Genomic DNA, 19,072 nt, shown 5'->3' with positions numbered 1-19,072 from the left:
TTACTTCAAAATAAGCACTGTGAAAGTAATTGAGCCACATCAACCTGGACTAAAATTCAGAATAAAGAACCAGCACTGGTACTATATGCATTGACTCTTAAATATTAATTAAACTTGATACTTATAAAAAGTATGTTTGCTAGCTCTGAATTTGGAAGATACAGCAAATAATACTACTTTGGAATTATTCTTTTCCTTCCAGCCAAGTGGGAGACAAATCCCCTTTAAATATATATATTGTTAGAGATTATCAGAGGTCGAGTTGACTAATGAATAGAAAATATCTCCTTTCCCCAATAAGCACCATTCTGAAATTTGTTGTAGAATCTGTTCAGGCTGAAATAGGCTCAACTTTCAGGGGTTTTCATATCAGTTTCAAATTCTACTGGTTTAGCCACTTCCTCTGTACTTTGCAAACATTACGGTACAAAAAAAATGACCATTGCATATTTGAATGTAATGTGCTGATGTCTGCACAGCTTGTCCTTCACAGTAGACTGTAAACACCAAAAAAAATCTCATGACCAGCCAAGAATCTAGCTGACCTAACCTGCACACAGGGTATTGAACTCAAAATATATTCCCTGACATTTCAGTTTCTAGTCTTAAAAGAGCTGCTGCAAGATGAATAATCAAAAACAGGATTACAAGGTAAATAAGTAGAAACTACTTGCAGTAGTCTAACTGATTTTAAACATTGAGTCAGAAGGAAAAGGGCTGAATGGTCTCTATGGAAAACCTGCTTAACCCATAATAGAAAACTTTCTATCTTTTTATTTCAAGAAAACATGCAATCTGAATGAGCTATTAGCTTTACTCATCGTTTTATCAGCTGCTAATCTATAATAGCCTACATATAACAAGCATACAGAGAATGAAAAAAGTGGAAACTGACTTGTTCTTTTCTGTTGGCCATTTAAAAACTATGGTAGTGTAACTTGCTTGGTCCTGAAAACCACATTAGAAGAGGAGTACTGTAAGCTTAGCTAATGGGTGGTTATTCTTACTTGAATTATTGGGCATGGCATTTAGAGGCAAAAGTGTAACTAACAGTAATAGGCTTTAATTCTAAGCTGAGTTTATGCTGGATTGGAAGAAAGGATAAAAATTTAAGGGCAAGCCTTTCCAGAAGGAAACACTATGAAATTCTGATAGCGACTAAAAAACATATTTACAATGTTGATTTACACCATTAAATACTAATTTACATCATTTCTAAGGGAAAATCAATTTACTATAAATCTTCTTATAATGATATATTAGAGATATGTTGCCTAAATCTTACATTCCTTGTAGATTTCCTCATTGCTTGATGCAATTGATATTACTTGTTTTCTGTTAAATTATATTCAAGAAAAGTCACATATGGAAATTATACTGCATATATACAATGCAAAAAAAAAAAAAATGTGCCAGAAAATTTGGATTATGCCAAAAAATTTCAAATGTATTGCATTGTACCAGGACCTCTAAATTGTACAAAAAACCATACAATTGTACCGCGTTGACAACGTTGCTTCTACAGCTCTTTCTTGCACTTGTTTGACAGTGGGTTAGGACCAAAAATAGTGCATTGGTGATGGAGATTGCTGCTACCAAAGTGAATATCACTATACTTCAATATGTTTAATTCAAGAAGCCAATTCTCTGTTCATGTTTGGACTTTAGAATGGTCACTCAACAGACTTTGTTGATTTACACTCCAAACAGCTTAAAGTTGTCAGCATAAGGACTGGTATCATTATCTGTTTTGTTCACCATATTGATATATGAAAAATAGAGTATATGATAGAGTATAGTATATGAGAAATAGGGTAGGGTCTAAAACAATTACTTAGAGGACTTTGCTAGCACCATCACATGGTGAGTTTGACCAGTCAGAAAATCCATGATCAGGTTGACTACTGCCAAAAATTTCAATCTTAGACAGTTGAGTGATACCTTATCAAGATCCTTGGCAAGCTCCAATAAAATTAAGTCAATAGGGATTCCTTTATCCCAGTAATCTGTTATGATGTTGAATGTACTGAAGTGATTAGTCTCAAGCAATATACCTGGCTGTAAGCCATGTTGGTCAGGGGAAAGTATATTATTATTGAGGAAATGTGGCAGGATCTCAGCATGCATGATCTGCTCCAGGATTTTTGTGGCCACTGAGGTCAGATTGATGGGTCTTTAGTTTTCAGCTTTAGAACAGCTACCTTGTTTAATACAGAGAGATTGGCATATTTAAAAATTACTGTAGCATAGCTAAATTCCGTTTTTTTTTTCACAAAAATCACACACTACAACTCAGCATTAAAAATTGAAAATACAGCTGTAATGTGGGTCAGCTTTCATTCTATAGCTACCATTTTCAAGTCAAGTAATATTTAAAGTATAGTACATGATGCTAGTTCAATTTTTTGGCAAGCTCCTTTAGTAGTCTTGAGTACAAGTCATCAGGACCAGCAGACTTGTTGACATTTAGCACTTCAAATTGCTTTTAGATGACTGTAGAAGAGAGTTTATTAGGTGAGATCAAATTACGTATGTTTTGTCATAAGATAATTGGCGGATTTTGTCTGCCTTAATTTTTCTCTTAATGCTTGGAAGAACAACAGATCTTGATTCAGTTTATTAGGGTGGATTTTGTTAAAAGGCCCCGTCAACAATCCTTGACGGTTTCATCGTTTATTTAGAGGGCTCCTTCTCACAAATAAGACAGGTTGACTTTTGATTTTTATGAGAAGTAGTAATAAAACCAAATGTTCAACAGAATAGAGTTTTTGGACATAGGAATGGCAACAAAATACTCTGAAGTGAACATGTGTTATTATGAACTAATGGTAGAATTTACAAAACTAAAAAAAAAATTCATACAGACCAATAACTTAGCAGTCACAAAAGGTAAAATCAGAAAAAAGAGGACATTGAGGCAGCTTAATGACTGAACCCTACTAATTTAAAATCAGATATAAAAGTATTTGCAACGTAAGCTTGTAAATGTTGAGATATAAAAAATATTTATTTGGATTCTGTATCAACACTAAAAATTAATGGTAGTATAAGTGTGTGATCATGTATTGATGTGATATTGACACAGTATATCAAACAAGAAAATTATATATAATTAGTACATATATTACATTTTGCTACTGAAAAACCACAAGTTTGCTCAATCATTGACCAAGGGTCATAATTTTAAGTACTTTTTCCACAAAAGCATCAAAGCGAATGAGTTTGACCTTGCGTGTGCTCAGTAGCAAATGCTAAACAGCAAGAAACATTCCGAAATGTTAAACATGTCATATGTTTCAATTAGAATAAGTTTGGATGCACACAGATATATCAATAATATGCATCATGCAATTAAAAATACGGATCTAAGGCTAAACGCCAGAGTATTTTTGAATGCAAATTATTTAATGGTAAATCAGTTAAACCTGCTGGGAGGTTCTAGGAACACTAACCACTGGCAGACTATATAAGTGATAATGAGTAGCACAGACAATATGTGATCAACACAAGCATAGATTATTTTCATTCCAATAGAAGAGTTTTCCCAATGATTGATCTCACGAAAATTAATAGCAAAATTTAAAGCTGAGACCAGTAAATAAAGGAAAATTTTGGGAATTAGCTATTTTTTGTTTTTTCGAATATGAAATATAGTTCTGAGTGGTTTTTCTTTTACATTAATTTTTAACTCTTTTTCTTTTTTTATTTACCTCTTGCTCTTCTGTTTTAGGTTGATCTATTCAAAGTAATGTCACAGAAAGAAAGTAAAGGTAAATATAATTATTTTCCAATTTTGCAGTTTGAATACTTTGAAACAATTGCTAGAACATGAATATCCTCGTATATTCGTCATTGTAACTCATCTCAATTGCATCATAGTTTTCGACTCTGGGAGCAACATGGGTCCTCCAGTTAATAGTTTAAGTTTCTAGTTTACTTGAAAATTTTATTACCATCAAAGGAAATGGTTTACTCTGGTCATCTACACATGCGCTGGCAACCCTGCCTGCTAAATTTAATCAGGGTAGTTGTTACAAAGCACAATTTGTAACTCCTTTAATTCTTGGTGTTACCTGGTGATTATCTGACTGCACAATTACCTGCATATCAAGTAACAGAGGGTGAAAAATATTGCAAAAAAACCTACTAAAATCAGCCTTTAAAAAGAACTGAAGTAGATATCTTTTCTTGGACACCTGCCAAATATACATTATACATAGACAAATCTAAACTGTGATATTATTTATTATGCTCACCATAGTTCATTTGAGTAATTGCACGCAAAATGTTGATAAAGTTACTTTTTAAGTTCCTAAGTCTCTGTGCATGAGTTTTATGTGGATGTGTTTAACATGAGTTTTAAATAGTGCATTTCCAATGCTGCGACAGTCAAAATAATAATTTTTCTTTCAGGGACATTAGTGTGTAGGTACATTTTTATGTTCGTGATAATAGTTATTAGCTTGAAAAAGTAAAAAATAAAAATCAAACATCAGTCAAAATTTTGTGACAATCAAACATCATTTGTGAAATTTGCGCTTGATGTTTAATTTTGTAGTCTCATAGCAAGTGCTCTTTTCACCTCCTATTTTTAATTAGTGACTTGCAAAAATATTGAAATACCAGCTTTGGTTAATGTTTAACACCGTATGCGGACTTCTATATAAGCTTTTGGCCTTCCAATCAACATGTTCAGGAACTCTTGGATATAAACTGTAGAGCTGTGTAAGAAATTGGAAGCTGTTGTGAAGAATATAGGCTATATACTTGTTTTATTCAGAACATTGATATCACTATTTTGGCTTTATATTAGCAATTGGTGACACCCTAAACCCTCAAAAAAAACTTTCATGTGCTATGTACTTGTCCTGTTCTGAATGTGTAAAGCGCAACACTAGGCTTGTTATCAACAAGCTCAGAAGTTCTTGATTAAAAATGCAGTAAAAAGGGAACTGCATTTGTGTCCCATCTAGGATACATACTGTGTTTTGCTTTAAGATACTCACATGACAATTCGCTCCTCTTGTTTGTTATTATTTACTTCAAAAACCTTTAAATACCAAATTTGGTTATTGTCTTTCTGTATTGCAATATTAGCTCCTGTTTTCTATTCGAAAGGCTCAGAAATCCTTTGATGGAAATTGGAGACAATTGTTGAAACATGTTGTACACATGCTATGTTTTTTTTCAATTGTTGTTTGCTTCAATGTGTTTATGTTTAAATTTTACACTCATATTTGTAATTAGGAATTTAAAATCCCTTAGATATCAGTTTTGGCTGTGTGAAATATACACTTGCTATATTTTTATGTAGTACAGTCTTGTTGAATCTTAAATATTTTTTTTAATTATTACAGTTTAATCATTTAGGAAAGTTCATTAACTGATATCTCAATTGTTATGCGCTGGAAGAGGTGCAATTTGTCTACATGTACAAATTTTGTTTTTTGTTTTTGGAGGGGTTAGGGGCTGGGAATTCAAGATTCTATGTTGGACTTGCGAATCATACACATTCAAAATCTTTAAGCAATTCTCATTTCAGAAAGGTGTAACATATCCTATATCTACTAATTTAATTTAAAAGAATTTCTCAAGATAAAACACCAGATTTAAAGCTTAAAATCAGCATAAATTAGATCATGTCTCTTTCTTTATTTTGTGTCCTATATTCTTGACCTGTTTTGTTCCTTTTAAGTCTTCAGTGTTTTAGTCTAATTTCTATTTTTCTCTTTCATTCTTTCTAACACCACCTTGTTGATTACAAGGGCACAAATTTGTGGTTTATTGTTCTTCTCTGAATTCTGCTTGCTTTAGACCCGTTCTCTTAGTTCTTTTAGCTTCTTTTTTTTATTTTTTGTAGTGTATTTAAAAAAGAAGAAACAGGAATGAAAATAAGGGCATTTTATAAAAGTAAAACGGATTCGACAAATGTTTTGAAGTCAGTAAGTTTTCTCTTAAGAAATCTGCTGTCTTCATTTATTTTTCCTCTGTTTTTTTTTCATCTCCTATTCATTAAAGGAGAAATAACACTTCTAAAACAGAAATGAAAAATATGTCCATTATAAAAGGAATGACCCCCCCCCCTCTCCTAAAGCTAAAGTGGTATTTGTGCTTTCATAAAGTGAGAAGAAAACACTAATAATGGCTTCCAAGAAAAACAATTTTTTTACTAATAATGTTGAGTACTTTTCTTAGTCCTTTTTTTCTGAAAAAATTGTAGGTTGGAACGATCCTCCTATTACTGCTGGAACCGCGCCTCGTAAGCCCTTTAAGAGACCGAAAGCTCCACCTCATCCTCTTCTTCGAGGTCAGGAAGGTTCTTCGCCAGCAGGAAGTCAGAATCCGCCTCTGCCATTGGCTAGAAACTTGCCTCCCAGTGAAATTCTCTCTCGTTTAGTACCAGGTGAACTATAGTTGTTACAACTTTTTGCTGGTTTAAAATTTTTTTCATACAATTATAATGCTGATATTTTATACTCTGTCTCGTTCCGTCCCAGGTGAATTACGATTGTTAAAAGTTTTCTAGTTATAGTTTTTCCTTTACAATAGGTATGTTTGTGCATTCTTTCTATCTTTCTCTCTGCCTCTCTGCCTCTCTCTCTCTCTCTCTCTCTCTCTCTCTCTCTCTCTCTCTCTCTCTCTCTCTCTCTCTCTCTCTCTCTCTCTCTCTCTCTCTCTCTCTCTCTCTCTCTCTCTCTCTCTCTCTCTCTCTCTCTCCTTCTCGTTCGGTCACTCATTCACTCGCTAGCCACCTCAGCTTTATAGTGAATTCTCTGTGGTATTTTTAAGTGAGCTTCGGGGGGTCCAAAATAAAGTGAGCTATTCAGAAATAGATCTTTAATAGGATCTATTTAGAGCCGTGATTCCCAACGTTGGGCGCTTGCCCCATCGATGAGGCATGGTAATATTTTGGTGGGTCGTCGGCAGGACCTTCACCTTTGATTGACGATATCTAGAGCCTTAATTTTGAAAAAAAAACGTATTTCATGTGAATAACGTCACATTCATATGTATTTAAAGATAAAAATTAAAGATACATGATAGTATTGCAATGACGTCATACGTTGTATAAAAGGTGTTGTATTCAGACAATAGTTTTCATTGGTATCAAGTATACCTAGAGGACGACCCAAAAAAGGAATCAGGATTTCAAAATGCCCAGATGGGACATGACCCAAAATTGGTCGGAAACCATTGATCTAGAGTTACAATGTTTGGGTTGTTATTTAGGCCAGACGAATTGGTCTCATTCAGTCTCACAGAATTACCTAATCGTATGTTTGGTCAAGGATGGTATTTTTGTAGCAGGAATAACTAAGACTTCTTTAACATCTTAGTCAATTTAAAAATTTGGCAAAGGCTTCATCTATACAAGTAAGAGGAAACATTTTAGCTCGTTGTAGTAAAATTTTTAATAGTTTTAATTTAATTCTTGTTTCGTAACATATAGATAATGTTAATGATACTTCCCCCTGTATATATATTTATAGATATCCCTCTCCCTCTTAATAAGTGTAACGATGGAAAACAGAAAACAATTTACATTCAGGAAAACCAGGCAAGATAGTTAATTGCAATATCAACAAAAATTTTGAGCATTTTATTTGTCGAGGTTTCTTTACTAATCATCCAATTCCAGCTTCACACTCGGTGCTTTTCAAAGTAAAAGAATTACCACTGACTTTATCATCAAGCCTGTTTCTTTCGGTGGCTTTGCTATTGTTTAATAGTGAAAATAGATTCTCAAAACTGTGTTGATGAAAACATTTTTATATTTTCCATTGCTTGTTTTTCTTTTCTTTTTTTTTCAGTGCTGTAAATGTCGCCTAAACTTTTGCAGGTCGTCTAAATTTCCTGCATTTAGTTGTATTCCTCTTGATTATTTCGATAATTTCAGTCTAGTTTTTAAGTTGCAACTTAAAATCAACAAACTACACGATCCCAAATGAAATTGCGAAATCCTTTGCAGCTTCAGCAATTGTCTATTTTGCCCAGATACCACTGAATATGTGAATTTTTGTCTTTGTCGCTGCATGTAACACCAAAAATGAACTCGCGTGTCATAAAGTTGCCACTGCAGGGCTAAACCCTCCACGTATGTCTGTAGAACTTGAAAAATGTTGCCAGTAAATCAAAAGGTGCAAAGGGCAGCACCTTTTGATTAAGCGCACTGGGGCTTGCTGGGGAACTTTCCTTGTATTTCCATCAAGTCTGTCGAATTGCCTCGACAGATCCTCTATGTACTAGGCTCATCGATCCTTGGTACCATTCATTCTTAATAAGCCTTTTATTTTTCCCTGAAAAATAAAGGTCTCCTCTAGGCCCTTTATTAGGGCCTTGATTGTAGAACATGGTTAACCCAAAAAACACAGTGCCTCTGAGACTAGCCCCAAAACCAAGATATTGAGCCTCGGCATTTCAATTCAAGGGTATGCAATCTTCGGGTGAAATTGTGATCAATCTTATACCAAACGGTAAAATTCTACAATTTAATATCTTACTTATGACCTAACAAGATTACAGCTAACAAGGGCTATAATCCTCTTGTGTGTCATGCATTTTGTCTTATGAGGGGGGCATTGGTATTGTTTAAAAGTTTTCTTTACATGTAAATTCAAAATAGAAAGTGATCAGGGAAAAATAAAAAGCTCATCAAGAATGAATGGTATCAAGGATCGATGAGCCTATTACATAGAGGATCTGTCGAGGCAATTCGACGGACTTGATAGAAATACAAGGAAAGTTCCCCAGCAAGTCCCAGTGCGCTTGATCAAAAGGTGCTGCCCTTTGCTCCTTTTTATTTGCTGGCAACGTACCTACTGGCAGTAGCGATTCAGCGCTGTGCATGCTCTCTGGTGAAGGTTTGACTAGTTTCTGCATTTAGTGAACATGGTTAACCCAAAAACACAGTGCCTCTGAGACTAGCCCCAAAACCAAGATATTGAGCCTCGGCATTTCCATACAAGGGCATGCAATCTTCGGGTGAAACTGTGATCAATCACATACCAAACAGTAAAATTCTATCAATTCCACAATTTAATATCCTACTTATGACCTAACAACATTACAGCTAACAAGGGCTATAATCTGTACTCTAGCCTTAGAGGATATCCATGATATATTATTATAAATACTCCTAATGCTCTTTACTTTTACTAACCAGTCCACCTTGTTGACTTTTGTACGTTCTGAAGCTGAATTAGGTTCTGATATCATTGATGTGTGAGTTAAGTCAGCGATTAGATACTAAACTGTTACCTTTAATTCTTTAAAAAAGAAATTACTACTATCCAAAATCTTTCAAAAGCTTGGCCAAATTCACTGGTTGTTGACTCACCAAAAGACAAAACTGGTCGCCCAGAGGCTCATTCTTTTAAATTTTCAGGGGTAACTCACTATTGAAAATTTAACATTTCAGCACCACGAAATTTAACCAAACAAAAAATGATTTTTGGTGCAGTGAAAATGTGCCATCGTCTATGTTACAAATGCTATTTTAAACTTTAACCCCGTCTCGTGTTTCTGAGTTGTTTTTTTATTTACAGTAAATTTCGTGTCAAGAAATTTGTAAACTTCGTGTTGTTGCTGCTTAGCGTCTTGATTGTGGGGATATTCACTAAATGCAGAAACTAGTCCAACCTTCACCAGAGAGCATGCACAGTGCTGAATCGCTACTGCAAGTAGGTCCTGGGACGGGTCTAAAATCGTTTATACGTAGTCATTCTGGTGAAGAGCTGTTTTTTAGATTTATTAACTGGTAAATTACTATTTAATAAATGGTTGGCCTGGAAAAGTCTAACATCTCCAGAAACAAATGTTACATTGATTTTTGTTGGTCAAAGAGCGGTCAAATGAGGAGCGGTCAAAGAGCGTGGATCTGATGTCAGAAGTAATCGAACCTTATTGTCAGATCTGCCAACACTTTTTCGCTTCTTGAGGTCAAAAACAGAATACCATGTACATTTCTTATGACAAACAAGAACAAAATAATGTAATTAAATAACTGAGAAAACGAGGGTAATAGCAGCCAGGGGATAGAAAAGAAGCGAAAAGGACAAAATCAGATATTTCGCCAAGGACCTTCACCAAGCCGTTTTCATTGCTAAAAAAAAAGAAGAAAAACTAACTTTTTGAGCCTCTGCTCTGTTTTTGTTACATCAAAAGGTTTCTCTTTTTTTTCTCTTGCACTGAAAACGGCTTGGCGGAGGCCCTTACCGAAATATTCGCTTTTGTCCTTTTCGCTTCTTTTCAATCCACTGGCTGATTTCAGCCGCGTTTTCTCGGCTGTTTAATTTTATTATTTGTCATACGTCGTTTATAGCTAGTGTTGTCTTAGAATGTAACTACTATGTACATTTAGCTCTGAATGTTTTTTTTTTTTGCAAGGCATTTGCCTCTTAAAACTTGTTTTGGCTTTCATCCTTTTGCCTTTCCTGGTGGAATATCGCTCTTAAGATGTTTGATTTTCTTCGTATTTTTTTCCTTTTTTATTTTTAAAACTTGGCTTTTGAATTCTTGTTTTGTTACTGTTTCTTATATCAAATTATTTGAGCTATTTTTCTTGTTGTTGTGTCCCACTCCTCGTTTTTTTTTTTTTTTTTTTTTTATATCTTATCGGACATCGGAGAGGGTTTAGCAGAGATCTTATCCCCCATAAAACCACGGCTCTTGTTGTTGTCAGATGTTTTGTATAAATGGAGGTATTTCGTCGAAACTCAAAATTTCTCTGGGTGAAACCCTTTATTCATACAGGCATCATTTTAGATATCATTGATAAGCAGTTTCACTTTGATAATCTTCATGTTATTCCAGGTGTTAAAAATTCCTCTAAAGAAGAAGATGTAAGCATAGGAGGTAATTGTAATATTGAAGATAAATTAGAAAATGTATCCGTGAAGATGTCTTCTAGTCCTGATATTAAGGTAATTTCCTAGATATGAAGTGTGTGAAAGTACAATAAAATGTGGAAAATCAGGCCAGTAAAGTCAAGAAAGTAAATGCAGAAGATTATTTCATCTGTTTAATCAACGAGACGGCTTTGTTGCAACAAAAAAGGTATTCTTTTAAAACAAGACAGGATTAACAGATTTAAAACCAAAAATTAACTGAAGCAACATCGATTTAAGAGAATTTAAAATGATAATTGAAGATGCCAGGATTTAAAAGGGCAAAAAAAGTGTAAGATAGGTTTAAGTAAGCAAGTATGACGACACTAGACCCACAAGGTCCATAGTGGCGGTGCTGATCTCCGTTTCTTGGCCCTTCAGCCAGAAAGTGCAATGGGGATTGGGGGCCAGCCATCCTGTGCTTTTGCACACCCTTCCTTCTCACCTTCCCCAGATTTCTCCAGGCACCTAGTTAGAGCTGGATCGACTCTGGCTGAGTTTACAGAGTCAAGCCACTGACCCTCGTCCCGAACCAAATAACCGACCACTCTAGGAATTAAACACGTGCCCCTCGGACAAAGAATTCCCAACACAGCGCGCTAACCACTCAGCCAGGTGGATACTGAATGAAAAAATAGAAAATAAGTTAGCTGTGATAACTTGGACGTTTACGAAATAAATTTTACAGAAGAACCTAAAAACTTAGAACTGTCTTTGGCTTCTTTGACGCTAATTAATGATTAGTTTTACATACAAGACAGGTATTTTGGGCCTTCAAAATCTGATGGAAACAATTCTCATTTCGAAGTCTCCAATTTCAATGATTTTTGCTAGATTTTTACTTATTTGTTTATTTATTTTCCTCTAAATCGGGTAGTATACAAAATACGTAGGTGAAATCACTAGAATACTTAAGCAAATAAAAGAAAGCAACAATTTACATTTTAGAAACATAACTGAATAAAATATGTCAAGTAGAAAAAATAATAAGTAATATCTCATGCGGTTTCTAAATTTGGGAAAAAGGGAAATATTAAGGATAGAGAGATTATTTAAAAGAAAAAAAAGGAAATCAACGAGGTACACTGAGAGTTTTAAAATCAGTGCACAAATGCCCCATTGGAGGTTTTTTTTTTTTTTTTTTTTTTTTTTTTTTTTTTACTGGCTTCAGTCTTTGAGCATAGAAAATAAAATAAATGAAATTGTATCTTGAGAAATAAAATACAGCTTTCAGTTGCCATGCACGTTTTTTTGTTGCATAGTTTTTGTTTTTATTTTTTACATCTAAAATCCTTATAAGTGAAATATCTATTGAATGCTTTGGCCCTAAAATCTCTAAAAGAGAAGAAGTTGAATTTAAAGTTTGATAATCGAGGATACCATTAATTAACCTAGACATGCCCATTTCGATATTACAGTAACCTTTTTCAGAAACTTTTCTTGTATTTTCTTAAACTCTGAACTCTTGACTTCTCTTGATCTCTAAGTATCCCATCTGGTATGTATGTATACCTAACAGACACCAAGTACTCCTTTATTACTTGCAGTTGTCGCATTTGCTCGTAAAGCAACCGTTTTCAGACTCTTCTTAATATCTTTTTTACACAGAGATGATCTTTGCCTCCTTCTGGCTTCGAAATTGTTCATCTGACATGTATATGTTGCGCAGAATCAGGCCAAGTGACGTTTAAAATCACTTGCTTGAAAGAACTAAACAAGTCGATATAGATTAATTAAGCCTAAATTGGATAGATAAACCAATCAAACTTAGACTATTACACCCGTTTATCAACTCGAAATATTTGCAAAGTTTGAAGTCGAATTCAGAAATTAAAAACGTAAACGCTAAAGGAAAATATAACTTCTGCATGATGAACATGGCTAGAGCAAAACTAAATTTATTAATTATCATCCGGTTTACGATATGGTATAATTCAGAGTGAAACTTAAAATATACTTAAAGCAAAATATTATGAAGCTAATTTGATTATGGGAATTATTTGTCATAGATTTTGATGAAAATCGTTTTGCACTTTTATTTGGGAGTTTCTTAAGGCCTTTGTTGATTAATGCTTCTTATTTTCTTTCCCAAAATATTGGCTGATCATTCGGCTTAGAAACATGATTACGGATTTCTTAAATTTGTTTTGTAATGATTCACTGAATGTATGAAGCATTACTACCAAATCATTTCAAAAATTGGAGAATATATTGTTTTTAGAATGAAATGTCCCTTTCGTGTCTAATTAACCTCTAAGCATGTCTCAATCTAACATGCAAACACTTGTATTCTGTGTAAATTTCACTTAACTTGCGTACGAAGACGCCTCGTTTTCATTGTTTCTCTTAAAAGATGAAGTTGGTTCTGCCGTGCAACTGGTCATTGGTTTTGATTTCATATGAACAATCGATTTGAACCAAAGAGTGAAACTGTACCCTAACAATTCTTTCTACTTTTGTTACGTTTTTTTATGTTTAACGATATTTAACTTGTTCATGACTCTCTAACAAGTTTGATAATCCTTTTTTTAATTTCAGGAAGAGCTTAGAAATTTATTGAAGGAAATGAGCAGTGACGAGGATATTGACAAGAACGCTCTCCTAAATCTTGAAAGGCTTTTGCAAGGTATGTTCAAAGAAAGTTCGAATTCTTCCCGCGAAAACTGGCCCTCTGTGTGAACTTATGCCGCGTCATGTCTATCAAGCTGATTCAGCCATTTTGGCTGAATCAGCTTGATAAGAATTCAACAAAATTGGATTTATATGTGAATTATAACTAGTTTAAGACAGATAATCAAAGGGCCTAGCTAATTTATGTGGGAAGATATTTGAATAGGAACACAGACAGTCGTTAATCCAGGATATGGGAGTGTGGCAGGGACTGGTTGGCGAAACTTTTGGCTTTTTCATTTTTCTCGACAGATTTGTAGACTAGAATTTAGTAGATCTTTCTTTATTTTGCTCAACGACCTCGTATGTGAAAACTGTGCACGATTAGAAGGTACTTAAACCTGAGGCGAGTCAACCGAGTCGTATAAATATAGGTATTATTTTTAAGTTAAACTGCACTCGAGGCGAGGGGTGGTGATGTCTCCTTCTCCTCTGGATTTGTCGCTGACCTTAGAAAGCTAGTTTGTTAAGCATTGTAAGTTTAAGGTTTCCCTTGCACACCTTTCATCTTTGGACTCACCATATAAAGTGTCAGCTTGTGCATGCTCTTGCCACTCCTCTAAGTAAAATACCTTTAAATGGACCCTAGTGTATCGTATCGCCTTCCCCCAATCAAATCAGAAAGATTCTCAATCAGATACCAAGTTCCTCGTATTATAAATAAACTTAATTTAGTAGAAATATCCCCAAGTTTCAAGAGCCGATTTTCTTTGAAAAAACGTATTTAAAAAATAGTTCTTTGTCTGGGTGTTGGGATTGATGAATAATAGATTTTAGTATTACTTTTGGTTGTGGTGCCCTCGCGCTGGGATGGCCTCCTCTGTTATCTCCTACCTTACATGTTTTTTTTCTTTTCTTTCTTTTTGTTATTTCGGAATTTTCTTACCTCTATCTTATGGCCGACACATCGAGCCCTGCTCCCCGTTGTCCAGTTTAGAAAATTATTTATTATGTAATTTGGTCAATAAAATATCTTGACTTGAATTGTGTATGTCCTATTATTTACACACCCAACCTTACGAGCTCTACTCTCTGTTGGGAGTTTATATTTTTTTTTGTATTTTTAAGTTTATCAAATAAAGTCACTATTTTTGTAGTGACTACAATTTGGAAAGAAGACTGTGTGAGCTATGTCCCACTTGTTTAGATTCTGTCCCTGGTTTTTATAATATACACCAAGAAAATGCTAGTCAACTTGATCCGTACCACCTGTGGGTACTAGGGGCCCTTTTTGGCGTTGATGCAATTCCCTTCTACTTCTATTGTCGGCGGAAAGTCTGTCATTGTTTGGTAACTATGCGACAAAAGTATTAAGCTATATTATGATTTGTATTCTGGGAGCTATTACAATATATGCCTCCAATGTAACACGACCCTCGCAGTCCCAGGGACAAGGGATCCAAAATACGAAGCCCAGAAACACGCAACTAATTAAAAGCTGTGTGATTGGAAGCAAAATGTCGAGTCTTTGAACGATTAAAGGGCAAAATAGTCAACTATGCAAACTTGATACAAAAACGGGATAATTGCTGACTTGATGCCAAAACGAACTAAGTCCAAGCCCTGGACGAATTAGGTGTAAAAACTAGCTATGTTTAAACTGTAGATTTTCGGATTATGTCTGCAGATTAACTCGGTGCGAGAAAGAGATAATTCAAAACCGTTGAGTCCTGGCCTATTACAAAAATGAGCCAAGTCCACAAGTTACGGATTGACATGGTGCAAAAACGAGTAAAATCATGATTTGATGCCAATCTGAGCTATTTTCTGACTCGGTGCAAACCCATTGTTAATCCTTAGCTACCAACTTTTTATCAGGAATGAAGGCAGGTAGCACCCTGCTTAACTTAGAAAAATAGATGGATTTCAATTAATATGGTAGGAGGCATAAAATGGGCTAATGGCGCCTTGTTTTAACCATAATCTTGCAAGGACTTTCAGTCTGTCTGGCTCGAGGCACAAGTGAGCCATTGGCCCTACCTGCACCACCATCCGGTGCTATCGTTCAGCTGAAAATTAGGCAGGCTTTTTTTATTGATCTGCTTGAATATTATGGGGCAAGTATATTGGAACATTAGAACACTGAGTTTTAAACGTGCATGTCTCTTCTTCGATCTTTGTAGGATATTTGTTCGCATCTGTTTGAACCTGTGAGATAAGTACATTAGGTCAAGGGGACGGACTTTCAGACGCATACGCCACTCCCATGCCTCGCTTACCTTCTGTACAAAAGTGTCTCGAACCGCATGATATTTAGTAGGCACATAGTTACAGCTGATGAGTCTATCCCCAATCGATGGTACATCTCTGGCTGTCAATGCCAACAGGCTTCGAATTTTAAAAGGGTTCGTCGAACTATGAAACTTTCCAGACTGTTAGTGCTTGGACTGAAATTCCGAGGAAAGATCTCCGAGGTGGTATGTAAATTTTAAATTTTAAGCGAAAATTTAAAATTTTAAGCGAATTTCAACACTGTCTTTTTCAGTCACCACTCTAGCAAGCTGCTGCAGAAAAACTCCGAACTTTCATCTAACTCGCTTTACCGCTGATTGGCTCGGTATCTTCGTTATCTCATCTCTTAACAAAACATGTCCTTCGTTAACCTGTGCCTCTCCTTATGATTCGAAATCCTTATCACTTTGCTATGCGATCCGAGGCAAAAGAGGACCCGCAAGTTCAGATTCGTGTTGTTTGTCTCGTATTTGTGTTACGAGGTAGTATAAAAATTATGAATCAATACCACTATGACGGGGTTGCTAGGCAGGTCGGGGTCCTTGTTTATATTCCTTATTTATATTCAAATGTGTTTTGGCTTCATGCCTATGTAATCTCAAGCCTTCTTATTTTTACAGTGACCTCAGCAATAGCCAATTGTCTTTGCTAACAATTTCATTTTACTCGTCGAAAACGATAAGGTTTAAAAAGGATCTTGGCTCTTGTGTTGATATCACTTAATCATGTTGGTGTATCGATAAATTGTCCAAATGTCAATTTTTATGTTATCAGCAACAAATGTGATCATCCTCTTCTGCTTGATTTAATAGTTCTTCAATCGAAAGGTGGTCAGGTGGTTGGGCATCTCATTTGCGAACTCTCTTGTGAACTTCGTATCGTATAAGACCGGACCTCTTCTAATCAAAGTCAATTTGACCGTAGGCCGGTAAGACTACTTTATACCCCTTCTTATGCTTATCTTATGGTTGTAGATCTTCTGGCTTCTTTAAGAAAACGGTATCTACATCCAAGAAATCCACGGGTATAATACTAGAAAGGCTGAATACGTTAAGAAACTGCTAACATCCTCATTCCGTTCGGAATTTGTTTCTTTTTCTTGTCCAGGGCCCTAAATCCAGGTCCGAAGTTTACAATGTGACTCGAAGTACTGTTGATACTAATACCTTCGAAAGGATCCAAATAACGTATATTATGCTAATTACGTTTATTACTTCGCTCTCTAGTTGTTGTTTGTTTTTTTTTTCATTTTCCTGATGGTTTTCGTTCAGCTATATATATATATATATATATATATATATATATATATATATATATATATATATATATATATATATATATATATATATATATATATATATATATATATATATATATATATATTGCATGTGTTCATGTACCTCCACTTGGGAAAAGTCAGAGTTGTCGTGCTAAAGTAGGATCATAACAGTTGAATAGCCCTGTATGAGTTCTTCTCACGTTTGTTGCTCATTTTATTCTGGAATTCCTTGTTTGTTTTAGACGGACAGGCTCCTAAGAACCTTAATGGCTAACCATATGTTATACATTATGTATCTCGATTTCTTGTCTAATAAATTGAATTAAAACTGACTGTAGTTTATTGTGTTTTAATGATCAAAGTTTGTTACACACTTCTCGACGAACCATAATTGGTATCTCATTAATGCTTATTCTATTATTGATGTGCAGTCGCCTTTACTAGGTCTCTAGAATGCTTAAACGATGGCTTCAGACCAATAGAATACCAAAATTTATGCTCAGATTTTTAATCCGCATGATTGGAAATCTCCCTCCCCATCCTCCCAGTTTTTAGTTAAAATATCATTAAAAAAAACTATTGAACAAAACTACGGTGGATCCAAACCTTGAGTGAGCGTTCTGATTTGCCTTAAGTTTAAATTACGCTTCAATATTCTAGTTCTTATGCAAATAAGCTCTAAAAACTTTAACTAATAAATCTACAATTAATGCTTCATAAAACTAAGTTATCTGAAATACGAATAGAAATTAAATTTAAAAGAAAGGTTTCCTCTAGAATTTTGAAGAAAAGTAAAGAACGATTTTAAACCCTAAGTGGGGGAGGAATAAGTCATGTGACCCAAATGAAATGACTGAATAAATAAATAATCAATCCGAACTTTAAACGAACAGAAAGTATCACTAATAAAAATGAGGTTACTGCCCCTCGAACCCTCTAAGGGCTTTCTGGCTAGTTGCCTTATGCCAAAAACAATTAAAAAAAAGTCTGTATAATTTAATGCTTCAGCAGTAAAGCGTCTCAAATTAAATAATAAGAAATTGGGTTTTAACTTTTGAACACTTTTAGTTACACTCTTTTCACTGTTTGAAAAAAAGTTCCCTTACATCTTGGACTGTCCCAGAATTTCAAAGACGTAAGGTCGCCTTAATTATGTTCTAAATAGGAGCTGTACTATTTCCCTTTTAAGTCATGCAAATGTCACATACCCTTTCTGGTATACCTTATTTCGCCGGATAAAACTAAAGCTGATAAAGATTAATGTTGAAATTACTTTATTTTTTAGATGATAATGAACGTATGGTAGACCCTACGGAAGCTATTGATCATATTGTATCAAATGGAAAAGTCCCGGCTGACCTGAAAGCTAAATTAATCGAGCTTCGGAGAAAGTTCCTGAAGACCATTCCAGCTTGAGTGCGAGGTTTCTCTTCTGTTATATTTAGAATTTAATTTCTGGCTACTTTTATTTCCACTGGTTTTAAAATTATGTTTTTCTTGATTATTGCGAGAAACTTATAATAAAGTTTACGCTGCAGTTTTGTATAGCCTATAGTGATTATGTCAAGAAAATGTGAACTTTTGTCAAGGATGATTTTTGATCTTTTTGAAACTTGATGTGTTTTTTTTTGTTTTTTTTCTTGGAAGGATCACCACCTTTCTTTTTGGAATAGTGGTAATTCTTTCGAAGAATTACCAAAATAGCTTGATAGTTGCTTGCATACATTTTTTTAGACAATAATGACCAAACAGGTATCTGGTGACTAGCCTGTTTGAATTGCTGTAAATGCAATTTCTTGTGCATTGTTCGTTTAGAAAAAGTTCAATTAAAAAAAGAGAATTTGAAACCAATAGTATCGAATAATAATCATTCGGGTAATGATATATCTTATTATTTACAGAATGTGCTTGCAAATTTAGTGCTTTTGGCATGTCGCCACATATGTCAAACATAGAAACAGAATAGAAAAAAAAAAGTGCAGCCATGTCCTATTCCATGGACTTA

General features: G+C 34.7%; 1 protein-coding gene across 1 annotated transcript in view; it reads left to right on the top strand.

Moving 5' to 3' along the window:
- The window catches only part of LOC136036341 (uncharacterized), a 32,746-nt gene extending 14,142 nt beyond the window's left edge, over positions 1-18,604 (top strand). The window contains exons 2-6 of the mRNA XM_065718491.1: positions 3,731-3,770; positions 6,221-6,403; positions 10,813-10,922; positions 13,425-13,512; positions 18,353-18,604. Of these exons, the coding sequence (XP_065574563.1) occupies positions 3,749-3,770; positions 6,221-6,403; positions 10,813-10,922; positions 13,425-13,512; positions 18,353-18,483 (534 nt within the window). The 5' untranslated portion in view covers positions 3,731-3,748 and the 3' untranslated portion in view covers positions 18,484-18,604. The remainder of the gene's footprint in view (positions 1-3,730; positions 3,771-6,220; positions 6,404-10,812; positions 10,923-13,424; positions 13,513-18,352) is intronic.
- The last annotated feature ends 468 nt before the right edge of the window (positions 18,605-19,072 follow it).

This window comes from Artemia franciscana, chromosome 15 (genome assembly GCF_032884065.1).
Source record: "Artemia franciscana chromosome 15, ASM3288406v1, whole genome shotgun sequence".
Taxonomy (NCBI): domain Eukaryota; kingdom Metazoa; phylum Arthropoda; class Branchiopoda; order Anostraca; family Artemiidae; genus Artemia; species Artemia franciscana.
The sequence above is the reverse complement of the archived record's forward strand: the minus strand, read 5'-3'. Positions and strand labels throughout refer to the sequence as shown.